The 14,491-nt window shown below is 44.4% G+C and overlaps 1 protein-coding gene across 1 annotated transcript in view; it reads right to left on the bottom strand.

Annotated features, from left to right (window-relative positions):
* Positions 1 to 4,023: 4,023 nt before the first annotated feature.
* LOC133636393 (thrombospondin type-1 domain-containing protein 7A-like) overlaps positions 4,024 to 14,491 on the bottom strand; it is a 162,426-nt gene continuing 151,958 nt past the window's right edge. The window contains 1 exon segment of the mRNA XM_062030385.1: positions 4,024 to 4,781. Coding sequence (XP_061886369.1) covers positions 4,694 to 4,781 — 88 coding nt within the window. The 3' untranslated portion in view covers positions 4,024 to 4,693.

Raw genomic sequence — 14,491 nt, 5'->3', positions numbered from 1 at the left:
CAGGTGATGCAATCAGTGACTGGGGGCGGAGCAACGAGGCAGGCGGATACAATCAGTGACTGGGGGCGGAGCAACAAGGCAGGTGATGCAATCAGTGACTGGAGGCGGAGCGACGAGGCAAGTGATGCAGTCAGTGACTGTGGGCGGAGCAATGAGGCAGGTGATGCAATCAGTGACTGTGGGCGGAGCAACAAGACAGGTGATGCAATCAGTGACTGGGGGCAGAGCGACGAGGCAGGTGATGCAATCAGTGACTGTGGGCGGAGCAATGAGGCAGGTGATGCAATCAGTGACTGTGGGCGGAGCAATGAGGCAGGTGATGCAATCAGTGACTGAGGGCGGAGCAACAAGACAGGTGATGCAATCAGTGACTGGGGGCGGAGCAACGAGGCAGGCGGATACAATCAGTGACTGGGGGCGGAGCAACGAGGCAGGTGATGCAATCAGTGACTGGAGGCGGAGCGACGAGGCAAGTGATGCAGTCAGTGACTGTGGGCGGAGCAATGAGGCAGGTGATGCAATCAGTGACTGTGGGCGGAGCAACAAGACAGGTGATGCAATCAGTGACTGGGGGCAGAGCGACGAGGCAGGTGATGCAATCAGTGACTGTGGGCGGAGCAATGAGGCAGGTGATGCAATCAGTGACTGTGGGCGGAGCAATGAGGCAGGTGATGCAATCAGTGACTGTGGGCGGAGCAACAAGACAGGTGATGCAATCAGTGACTGGGGGCGGAGCGACGAGGCAGGTGATGCAATCAGTGACTGGGGCGGAGCAACAAGACAGGTGATGCAATCAATGACTGTGGGTGGAGCAATGAGGCAGGTGATGCAGTCAGTGACTGTGGGCGGAGCAATGAGGCAGGTGATGCAATTAGTGACTGTGGGCGGAGCAATGAGGCAGGTGATGCAGTCAGTGACTGTGGGCGGAGCAATGAGGCAGGTGATGCAATCAATGACTGTAGGCGGAGCAACGAGGCAGGCGGATACAATCAGTGACTGGGGGCGGAGCAACGAGGCAGGTGATGCAATCAGTGACTGGAGGCGGAGCGACGAGGCAGGTGATGCAGTCAGTGACTGTGGGCGGAGCAATGAGGCAGGTGATGCAATCAGTGACTGTGGGCGGAGCAACAAGACAGGTGATGTAATCAGTGACTGGGGGCGGAGCGACGAGGCAGGTGATGCAATCAGTGACTGGGGCGGAGCAACAAGACAGGTGATGCAATCAGTGACTGTGGGCGAAGCAATGAGGCAGGTGATGCAATCAGTGACTGGGGGCGGAGCAATGAGGCAGGTGATGCAATCAGTGACTGAGGGCGGAGCAACAAGACAGGTGATGCAATCAATGACTGTGGGCGGAGCAACGAGGCAGGCGGATACAATCAGTGACTGGGGGCGGAGCAACAAGGCAGGTGATGCAATCAGTGACTGGAGGCGGAATGACGAGGCAGGTGATGCAGTCAGTGACTGTGGGCGGAGCAATGAGGCAGGTGATGCAATCAGTGACTGTGGGCGGAGCAACAAGACAGGTGATGCAATCAGTGACTGGGGGCGGAGCGACGAGGCAGGTGATGCAATCAGTGACTGGGGCGGAGCAACAAGACAGGTGATGCAATCAATGACTGTGGGCGGAGAAATGAGGCAGGTGATGCAATCAGTGACTGTGGGCGGAGCAACAAGACAGGTGATGCAATCAATGACTGGGCGGAGCAACGAGACAGGCGGATACAATCAATGACTGTGGGCGGAGCAATGAGACAGGCGGATGCAATCAGTGACTGGGGGCGGAGCAACAAGGCAGGTGATGCAATCAGTGACTGGAGGCGGAGCAACGAGGCAGGTGATGCAATCAGTGACTGGGGGCGGAGCAATGAGGCAGGTGATGCAATCAGTATTTAAGTCATGTAATAATAACACGGCGTTAATATTTCTCTTGTTTATTATCAGCAATTAGTCAAATACAAATAAACAAACAGTAGGAAAAGGTCAAAGTTCGTCAATATCACATTTAGCATATTCACCCTCCATTTTTTTTATTTTTTTTTACCCTTTTTTGTTTTTTTCAGTAAAAAAGACAGAATATTGTACATAAATAATACATGAAAAAAATGTACTTTCCTTTTATTCACAAGTCATATTGAAGGAAATATGAAACATTCCATGAACACAAAGTCAGTGATATGATATCCATGATGAATACAATGTGGACTTTTATGTACTTTCATGAAACAATAATCAATGGCGGGAAACAAAAGATCGTAACGCCACGGTCGGCCATCTTTGTTTTGGCAGGATAAAAGTAGCCAAACCTGCCTAGATACTGAACGTGTTGGCCAACATGAAAGTAGAGAATACATGAAAGTACAAAAACACGAAAGTAGAGAATACAGTAGTACCTCGGATTTTGTACGCCCCATTTGTCTGAGGAAGATGTTCACCAAAATGTTTCAGTTAGCTAGCATCACAGCTATCATATTTCTCTATACAATTCAATTCATATTTTGGCTTTTTGGACATTAATTGGATTTACAGTATTTTGCATCATAATACAAACGCTACAAAATAAAAGACGGAAAGGAAAAGAATGTGACATGTGCTAACATGCTGCATATGCTAACATGTTATACATGCTAACATATGTGCCAATAATTTATTGTAAATGCAAACATGTGTTACTGCTAACATACTGTATATGCTAACATTTGTGCTTATGTATTGTATGTGCCAAGTAAAGGTATTTGCTAATATACTGCATATGCTAACATGTTGTTATACATGCTAACATATGTGCCAATAATTTATTGTAAATGCAAACATGTTACTGCTAACATACTGTACATGCTAACATTTGTGCTCATGTATTGTATGTGCCAAGTAAAGGTATTTGCTAATATACTGCATATGCTAACATGTTGTTATACATGCTAACATATGTGCCAATAATTTATTGTAAATGCAAACATGTGTTACTGCTAACGTACTGAATATGCTAACATTTGTGCTCATGTATTGTATGTGCCAAGTAAAGGTATTTGCTAATATACTGCATATGCTAACATGTTGTTATACATGCTAACATATGTGCCAATAATTTATTGTAAATGCAAACATGTGTTACTGCTAACATACTGTATATGCTAACATTTGTGCTTATGTATTGTATGTGCCAAGTAAAGGTATTTGCTATTATACTGCATATGCTAACATGTTGTTATACATGCTAACATATGTGCCAATAATTTATTGTAAATGCAAACATGTTACTGCTAACATACTGTACATGCTAACATTTGTGCTCATGTATTGTATGTGCCAAGTAAAGGTATTTGCTAATATACTGCATATGCTAACATGTTGTTATACATGCTAACATATGTGCCAATAATTTATTGTAAATGCAAACATGTGTTACTGCTAACATACTGTATATGCTAACATTTGTGCTTATGTATTGTATGTGCCAAGTAAAGGTATTTGCTAATATACTGCATATGCTAACATGTTGTTATACATGCTAACATCTGTGCCAATGATATATTGTAAATGCAAACATATGTAACTGTAAATGCTAACATGTGTGCTAACATACTGTGTATGCCAACATTTGTGCTTATGTATTGTAAATGCAAACACATGTTACTATAAATGCTAACATACTGTATATGCTAACATTTGTGCTTGTTACTATATGTACTAAGTAAAAGGTATTGGCTAATATACTGCATATGCTAACATGTATGCTATGTCTTTACATTTTTGGGTAACTGGAGCCGCTCCCAGTCTGTGGAACGCTCTCCCTGACCACCTGAGGGCACCACAGACTGTGGATGCTTTTAAAAAAGGCTTAAAAACCCTTCTTTTTAAAAAAGCCTTTTTTTTTTTTTTTTTAGATATATGCATACTGGTTTTAGCTATTTTGCTGTTGTAGTTTTTATTTATTTTTTATTATATTTTAATTTTATTTTTTTAATACACTGTAGCACTTTGAGGTTGTTTACTCAATGTAAAGTGCTTTTTTAAAAAAAAAAATCTATTATTATTATTGTTTTTATTTTATTGTGAGAATATTTGGTTGATTTTGCTTTTAACCTTTTTTGACCACTAATCGACAAAAAGTGAGGTACTACTGTACTTCATAACAAGTGGAGAATGTGAGGCAAAAAATGATTTTAAAACTATTTAAGCCTCAATGATGACTTTTTGACAAACAATGAAAAGTCCGATGTGAGTCAAATGAATGTAAAACGACGCATAATAGAAAATATCACAGAATACATTTGAAGTCAGCCTTCAATCACACTTTTGTACAAAAGTACAAACGTTGAACAAAAGTTAGAATAAAAGCAGGCAGAGTGGAATGTACACCTTTTAAAAAGTTTCTCAAAGTGTGTTTCGAGGCGATGAAAGTCTAGCTCTACTGTACTTACTGTAAATCTGCAACATGCTGCACTAATATAGTGCAAAATAATGCCTGGAACAAAAACAAGAAAAAGGCAGAAGATTGAATAAATAACATGAAATAAATAAATAAAATGACTCTCAGTTCCGACAGAACAGAAGAATACTAAATAATCGAATATTCAAAGTAAAAGCACCAATAATTCAAGGCATGTAAAAGTTATGAAGGCTCTGGTGAAAGAAAATGTTCCAAAGTAAAAAAAGGTCTAGGATGAATACTAGTGTTGATGTTTGAGTGTCACATGTCGGCGTCGCCATCGTAGGCCAAGGTCAAAGGTTTCAGCCGGTTGTTCATTTGCCGTCTTTGGGCTTTCTTGGGCTTCTTGCTGCAACACAAACAAACAAACAAACAAACAAATAAATAAATAAACAAACATGTCAACTTCAAAACATGCTTGGCTACAATTCTACTTATACTTCATAATTCTACTTATACTTTATAATTCTACTTATACTTCATAATTCTACTTAGACTTCATAATGTACTTATAATTCATAATTCTACTTATAATTCATAATTAATTATGCTGCCAGACACATATGCATTATGTACACCTTGTACTACAATATCATAGATACTTGTACTACAATTTCATACACCTTGTACTACAATATCATACACCTTGTACTACAATATCATAGCTACTTGTACTACAACATCATACTACTTTTACTACAATACCACACTACTTGTACTACAATATCATACTACTTGTACTACAATATCATACACCTTGTACTACAATATCATACACCTTGTACTACAATATCATACAGCTTGTACTACAATGTCATACACCTTGTACTACAATATCATAGCTACTTGTACTACAACATCATACACCTTGTACTACAATATCATACTACTTGTACTACAATATCATACACCTTGTACTACAATATCATACTACTTGTACTACAATATCATACTACTTGTACTACAATATCATACTACTTGTAGTACAATATCATACACCTTGTACTACAATATCATACTACTTGTACTACAATGTCATACACCTTGTACTACAATATCATACTACCTGTACTACAATGTCATACACCTTGTACTACAATATCATACTACTTGTACTACTATATCATACACCCTGTACTACAATATCGTACTACTTGTACTACAATATCATACTACTTGTAGTACAATATCATACACCTTGTACTACAATATCATACTACTTGTACTACAATATCATACACCTTGTACTACAATATAAAAAACCTTGTACTACAATATCACACTACTTGTACTACAACATCATACACCTTGTACTACAATATCATACTACTTGTACTACAATATCATAGCTACTTGTACTACAATAGCATACACCTTGTACTACAATATCCTACACCTTGTACTACAATATCATACTACTTGTAGTACAATATCATACACCTTGTACTACAATATCATGCACCTTGTACTACAATATCATACTACTTGTAGTACAATATCATACACCTTGTACTACAATATCCTACACCTTGTACTACAATATCATACTACTTGTAGTACAATATCATACACCTTGTACTACAATATCATACACCTTGTACTACAATGTCATACACCTTGTACTACAATATCATACTACTTGTAGTACAATATTATACACCTTGTACTACAATATCATACTACTTGTACTACAATATCATACACCTTGTACTACAATATCATACTACTTGTAGTACAATATCATACACCTTGTACTACAATATCATAGCTACAGCTTATGTACTTCCACAAACTAGTAGATGAGTACCATGAACAGCTACCTCACTTCCTACACCTAAACAGCAACTGTAGGCCAGACAGTGCGGCTAAGCCACTGTATACAGTATGTCAGTAAACCTCACCCTCTGACACCTTAAGGGCGACCTCACTCCAGGACACCTCAAGTGCGACCTCACTCCAGGACACCTCAAGAGCGACCTCACTCCAGGACACCTCAAGTGCGACCTCACTCCAGGACACCTCAAGAGCGACCTCACTCCAGGACACCTCAAGTGCGACCTCACTCCAGGACACCTCAAGTGCGACGTCACTCCAGGACACCTCAAGAGCGACCTCACTCCAGGACAACTCAAGTGCGACCTCACTCCAGGACACCTCAAGTGCGACCTCACTCCAGGACACCTCAAGAGCGACCTCACTCCAGGACAACTCAAGAGCGACCTCACTCCAGGACACCTCAAGAGCGACCTCACTCCAGGACACCTCAAGAGCGACCTCACTCCAGGACAACTCAAGAGCGACCTCACTCCAGAACACCTCAGGAGCTACCTCACTCCAGAACACCTCAGGAGCTACCTCACTCCAGAATACCTCAGGAGCTACCTCACTCCAGGACACCTCAAGAGAGACCTCACTCCAGAACACCTCAAGAGCGACCTCACTCCAGGACACCTCAAGAGCGACCTCACTCCAGGACACCTCAAGAGCGACCTCACTCCAGGACACCTCAAGGGCTACCTCACTCCAGGACACGTCAAGGGCTACCTCACTCCAGGACACCTCAAGAGCGACCTCACTCCAGGACACCTCAAGGGCTACCTCACTCCAGGACACCTCAAGGGCTACCTCACTCCAGGACACCTCAAGAGCGACCTCACTCCAGGACACCTCAAGAGCGACCTCACTCCAGGACAACTCAAGAGCGACCTCACTCCAGGACACCTCAAGAGCGACCTCACTCCAGGACAACTCAAGAGCGACCTCACTCCAGGACAACTCAAGAGCGACCTCACTCCAGAACACCTCAGGAGCTACCTCACTCCAGAACACCTCAGGAGCGACCTCACTCCAGGACACATCAAGAGCGACCTCACTCTAGGACACCTCAAGAGCGACCTCACTCCAGGACACCTCAAGAGCGACCTCACTCCAGAACTCCTCAAGGGCTACCTCACTCCAGGACACCTCAAGAGCGACCTCACTCCAGGACACCTCAAAAGCGACCTCACTCCAGGACACCTCAAAAGCGACCTCACTCCAGCACACCTCAAGAGCGACCTCACTCCAGGACACCTCAAGGGCTACCTCACTCCAGGACACCTCAAGGGCTACCTCACTCCAGGACACCTCAAGAGCGACCTCACTCCAGGACAACTCAAGAGCGACCTCACTCCAGGACACCTCAAGAGCGACCTCACTCCAGGACAACTCAAGAGCGACCTCACTCCAGGACACCTCAAGAGCGACCTCACTCCAGGACACCTCAAGTGCGACCTCACTCCAGGACACCTCAAGTGCGACCTCACTCCAGGACACCTCAAGAGCGACCTCACTCCAGGACAACTCAAGAGCGACCTCACTCCAGGACACCTCAAGTGCGACCTCACTCCAGGACACCTCAAGAGCGACCTCACTCCAGAACACCTCAAGAGCGACCTCACTCCAGGACACCTCAAGAGCGACCTCACTCCAGAACACCTCAAGAGCGCCCTCACTCCAGGACACCTGAAGGGCTACCTCACTCCAGGACACCTGAAGGGCTACCTCACTCCAGGACACCTGAAGGGCTACCTCAGGCCAGCCAGTGCGGGCAGCTAAGCCACTGTGTACGACGGTAAACCTCACTCCCAGAAACCTGCAGAGCTACCTCACTTTTTACAAATTAAGAGCTACTTTAGGCCAGACAGTGCGGCTAAGCAACTGTATATGTCGGTAAACCTCACCCTCTGACACCTCAAGAGCGACCTCACTCCAGGACACCTCAAGAGCGACCTCACTCCAGGACACCTCAAGAGTGACCTCACTCCAGGACACCTCAAGAGCAACCTCACTCCAGGACACCTCAAGGGCTACCTCACTCCAGGACACCTGAAAGGCTACCTCACTCCAGGACACCTCAAGAGCGACCTCACTCCAGGACACCTCAAGAGCGCCCTCACTCCAGGACACCTGAAGGGCTACCTCAGGCCAGCCAGTGCGGGCAGCTAAGCCACTGTGTACGACGGTAAACCTCACTCCCAGAAACCTGCAGAGCTACCTCACTTTTTACACATTAAGAGCTACTTTAGGCCAGACAGTGCGGCTAAGCAACTGTATATGTCGGTAAACCTCACCCTCTGACACCTCAAGAGCGACCTCACTCCAGGACACCTGAAGGGCTACCTCACTCCAGGACACCTCAAGAGTGACCTCACTCCAGGACACCTGAAGGGCTACCTCACTCCAGGACACCTCAAGAGTGACCTCACTCCAGGACACCTGAAGGGCTACCTCACTCCAGGACACCTCAAGAGTGACCTCACTCCAGGACACCTGAAGGGCTACCTCACTCCAGGACACCTCAAGAGTGACCTCACTCCAGGACACCTGAAGGGCTACCTCAGGCCAGCCAGTGCGGGCGGCTAAGCCACTGTGTACGATGGTTAACCTCACTCCCTGAAACCTGAAGAGCTACTGGGTCCCACATCAACCTTAAGAAAGTCAATGACTTCACTATAAAAGTGGGTGACATTGTTATCACCAGGAAAGATGAGGTCACCTACCTAGGTTCCATTCTAGAGGCTAACCTTTCCTGTGATAAAATGGCAACCAAGGTAATCAAAAAGGTCAACCAACGAACGAGATTTCTCTACAGAATCTCCTCTCTGGTCAACAAAAGCACCATGAGGATTCTGGCGGGAACTCTCGTTCAACCCTTTTTCCATTACGCATGCACCTCCTGGTACCCTAGCACCTCCAAAACCCTCAAATCTAAACTCCAAACATCCCAGAACAAGCTAGTCAGATTGCTTCTAGACCTCCACCCCAGATCCCACCTCACTCCTACCCACTTCTCTAAAGTGGGTTGGCTCAAGGTGGAGGACAGAGTTAAAAAACTTGCACTGAGCCTAGTCTATAAAATCCACTACACCTCCCTGATACCGAAGTACATGTCAAACTACTTCCTTAACGTAAATGACCGCCATAACCACAACACCAGGGGGAGCTCCACTAACCACGTTAAACCCAGATTCTGAACTAACAAAGGTCTTAACTCATTCTCGTTCTATGCCACATCAATGTGGAATGCGCTCCCAACAGGTATAAAAGAAAGGGCATCTCTATCCTCCTTCAAAACCGCAATAAAAGTTCACCTCCAGGCAGCTACAACCCTAAACTATCACTCTCCCCGGATTGTTAATAATCAAATGTAAACAATCAAATGCAGATACTTTTTCTTATGCCTTCTGATCTCTCTCTCTCTCTCTCTCTCTCTCTCTCTCTCTCTCTCTCTCTCTCTCTCGCTCTCTCTCTCTCTATGTCCACTACTTGCTGTCAATATCCTACCCCCCCCCCCCCCGATTGTAAATAATGTAAATAATTCAATGTGATTATCTTGTGTGATGACTGTATTATGATGATAGTATATATGATAGTATATATCTGTATCATGAATCAATTTAAGTGGACCCCGACTTAAACAAGTTGAAAAACTTATTCGGGTGTTACCATTTAGTGGTCAATTGTACGGAATATGTACTTCACTGTGCAACCTACTAATAAAAGTCTCAAACAAACAAAGGCTACCTCACTCCAGGACACCCCAAGAGCTACCTCACCTTCTACATCTTAACATCAACTGTAGGCCAGACACTGTGGCTAAGCCACTTTCTACGACGGTAAACCTCACTCCCTGAAACCTGAACAGCTACCTCACTTCCTACACCTAAACAGCAACTGTAGGCCAGACAGTGCGGCTAAGCCACTGTATACAGTATGTCGGTAAACCTCACCCTCTGACACCTTAAGGGCGACCTCACTCCAGGACACATCAAGGGCTACCTCACTCCAGGACACCTCAAGGGCTACCTCACTCCAGGACACCTCAAGGGCTACCTCACTCCAGGACACCTCAAGGGCTACCTCACTCCAGGACACCTGAAGGGCTACCTCACTCCAGAACACCTCAAGAGTGACCTCACTCCAGGACACCTGAAGGGCTACCTCACTCCAGGACACCTGAAGGGCTACCTCACTCCAGAACACCTCAAGAGTGACCTCACTCCAGGACACCTGAAGGGCTACCTCACTCCAGGACACCTGAAGGGCTACCTCACTCCAGAACACCTCAAGAGTGACCTCACTCCAGGACACCTGAAGGGCTACCTCACTCCAGAACACCTCAAGAGTGACCTCACTCCAGGACACCTGAAGGGCTACCTCACTCCAGGACACCTGAAGGGCTACCTCACTCCAGAACACCTCAAGAGTGACCTCACTCCAGGACACCTGAAGGGCTACCTCACTCCAGGACACCTGAAGGGCTACCTCACTCCAGAACACCTCAAGAGTGACCTCACTCCAGGACACCTGAAGGGCTACCTCACTCCAGGACACCTGAAGGGCTACCTCACTCCAGAACACCTCAAGAGTGACCTCACTCCAGGACACCTGAAGGGCTACCTCACTCCAGAACACCTCAAGAGTGACCTCACTCCAGGACACCTGAAGGGCTACCTCACTCCAGGACACCTGAAGGGCTACCTCACTCCAGGACACCTGAAGGGCTACCTCACTCCAGAACACCTCAAGAGTGACCTCACTCCAGGACACCTGAAGGGCTACCTCACTCCAGGACACCTGAAGGGCTATCTCACTCCAGAACACCTCAAGAGTGACCTCACTCCAGGACACCTGAAGGGCTACCTCAGGCCAGCCAGTGCGGGCAGCTAAGCCACTGTGTACGACGGTTAACCTCACTCCCTGAAACCTGAAGAGCTACCTCACTTTTTACACATTAAGAGCTACTTTGAAGTGGTTGCGCTGGACACTAATGTGACAGCTCGGTGCCTAGGGCTCTGGACTGGCATGTGTATGATCCAGGTTCAAGCCCCGCGTGGAACGGAAGCAGGAGCTGGACCAGGCTGGTCAACCGGAATTCACCAACAACCATTACAATTAGTCTTATTTTACTTTTTGCGCTTGTTTTTCTGCCGTCTTCATGGACTGCCCGGTGGTTGATTTGCGAGTAAATGGGACACACAGGAAGTGTGCTTTCCACAATAAAAGCTTGTTGATGGAGAACTTACCTCCAGGATGCCATGGAATGAAAGGACTACATGGGTCTGACAGGTCACAGGGTGCACGTGGTTAGGATGGAGAACAGGTGTGAAGCTAAGTGATGAGCGTTTCAATGTGAGCTGGTGGGCATGTTAGCGCTTGTTGTTGTTGTTGTTGTTGTTGTTGTTGTTGTTGTTGATTGTGGACTTGGCTGAGCTGCAGAAACTCTTGTTTTTCTAGTTTCTGGCAGGCAGGACAGATGTGAGGCACCGTGCAGACGTTTAGATCCATCCAGTAAAGCCCAGCTGGGTGGGACTCGGACTTTGGCTCGCGGCAAAGACAAGAAGCAGAACGACTGAGCAGAAAATGTGGTGAAGGTGGAGAAAGGAAACAAAACATAAAATGATGATGATGATGATGATGAAAGTCAGACAAAACATTGAGTCCAAACGGTCAGCAAGAAGACTTGAGTAATGAGTAATAAATAATAAATAAGTAATGAGTAATAAGTCTTTGCTGGTCGTTTGGTGAAGAAAATGAAATTAAGTGAAGTATAATGTTCTAAATGATGATGATGGAGATAACAGGTAACTTTGTCTTGTTTTTACCTTTTAAAATGTTGTAGGTCTGAATTTGTACAACAAAAAGGTGTGACATATACCGTAATTTCCGGACTATAAGCCGCACCTGACTATAAGCCGCACCAGCTAAATTTAGGGGAAAATACAGATTGCTCCATATATAAGCCGCACCCGACTATAAGCCGCAGGGTTTTGATGTGTAATTAGCGTAGTATATAGGGGTTCCTGCTACCACGGAGGGGATTGTCGGGACAGAGATGACTGTTTGGGAACGCAAAGCGTCCCATTTATTAACAATAAATCTTTCAATCATTCAATCAAACTTTCACATCTTTGACATGGCGAACAGCATTCGTGCAGAGTACAAATAATACAACGGTGCAAAGTAATACAAAGTGCTCGCCTGTACGTTATCAAAATAACCAGCCTACCGGTATATGAAAAGTCAGTCTTTAATCATTGTGTCATCGTCTTCCTTCTGCGTACTAAAACCAGCGAAATCCTCTTCGTCGGTGTCGGAGAAGAACAGGCCGTAAATAAGCCGCACCCTTGTATAAGCCGCAGGGACCAGAACGAGGGGAAAAAGTAGCGGCTTATAGTCCGGAAATGACGGTAGTTGTTTCAGTGCCAAATAAATATCAGTCCTAATTTTAAACACACAAATGGCATTAAAACTACCGTATTTCCTTGAATAGCCGCAGGGGCGCTAATTAATTTAAAACCTCCTGTCACTCCGGCGCTTACCAGAAGCCTGCGGGATGGTTAAGCATGCGCTAATTATTTTAAAACCTCTTCTCACTCCGGCGCTTACCTTATCATGAAAAGCACATTTAATAAAAAATTTTTTATTATTGTCTTACCTTTAGGTATAAATGAGTCCATGCCAGCTCCTTTTGAAGAAAAGCATTGATATAGAAGTCTTCCTTATTTTTCTTCAGTTTTAAAAGTCTCTCTGTCTCGATGGAGATATTCCTTTAATTATTACCTCCTGCTTCGATTGAAAGTCCAGTTTAGAAAACTGTTTTATTTTAGATATGTAATCCTCCATGGTAAAAGTCCAAGCAAACAATGGCTGCACACTCTTGCTGCCGGTTGTCTTCTTCTGCTGCACGGGTCTTCTGCAGTACCAGCAGTCGCAAGAACGATCACTAGCGCCCTCTACCACCAGGAGGCAGGAGTCATTTAATGACTCATATTTGACCCGGCGGAAGTGCCAAGCATGCGCTAATTATTTTGCGAAACAAGTTTGACCCGGCTGTAATTCGAGGCATGCGAATACCATATTCCCGGCGCCAATTCAAAGAAATACGGTAAATCAGGCGAAAAACCACACACAAAAATTTAAAAAACCCTGCTAAAAGGTGATGAGACCAGCGTGTTGTACGTGAAGTGAACTCATAACTCATATTATGTTTAGCATAGGGTGAACGTTTATATTAATCTTGGAGAAAGCAAACCACCAAGTTGAAGTAAATAGTGGTATTTCAGTTTGAGCACGTAATAAGATAAGGCCCCTTAGCTTGATATTCTCAGGTGGATCGGATCACTTCTCGTAGGAAAGAGGCCCTAATTGGGACTTTGGAATGCAAAAGTGATAGCCCTACCCTTGAGAAGAGACTACATGTTCAGCCCAACGCCAACATTTAAAGTTAGGACTTAGCGCAGTTGTTATCCAGACACTTACACACAAAATTCTCCTTTTATGGTCAGGATTGCGCTTTGGTATGACTTGGCCGGGATTTAAACTCATGACCTACCGATCTCAGGCCTTACACTCTAACCACAAGGCCACTACAAGCGAGCGTCATTATACGGGACTGCAGTGCCAGGAGGAGGTCAAGTCCAAAAAAACGAGGCAAAGTAAATATACTTTATATATTGGGTGTGTATATATTAAGGTTGTACAGTATACTGGTATTGGTATAGTACCGCGATACTAATGAATCATACTCCGTACTATACCGCCTCTAAAAAGGTCCGGTCCGGTACACAGAAGTGTAGATAGAACATGTTAAAACAGAAAATAAGCAGATATTAACAGTAAATAAACAAATAGATTAATAATCATTTTTTACAGTTTGTCCCTCATAATGTGTACAAAATAAAAGGTGTATAAATGACACAGTCTTTGTTTGTTTACTTACTACTAAAAGACAAGTTGTCTAGTATGTCCACTATTTTATTTAAGGACAAACTTGCAATAAGAAACATGTGTTTCATGCAGCTGAGCAAAAAGGGACAAGCGGTAGAAAATGGATGGATGGATGTTTAATGTACCCTAAGATTTTTTGTTAAAGTAAAGCCAATAATGCAATTGTTTGTGGTCCCCTTTATTTAGAAAAGTATCGAAAAGTATTGAAATACATTGGTATCGGGACAACACTAGTGTGAGTAATGTAATGTAATGTAATATAATATAATATAATATAATATAATATAA

This window comes from Entelurus aequoreus, linkage group LG20, assembly GCF_033978785.1.
Source record: "Entelurus aequoreus isolate RoL-2023_Sb linkage group LG20, RoL_Eaeq_v1.1, whole genome shotgun sequence".
Lineage (NCBI taxonomy): Eukaryota > Metazoa > Chordata > Actinopteri > Syngnathiformes > Syngnathidae > Entelurus > Entelurus aequoreus.
Note: the sequence above shows the minus strand (reverse complement) of the source record. Positions and strands in the feature narration are given on the sequence as shown.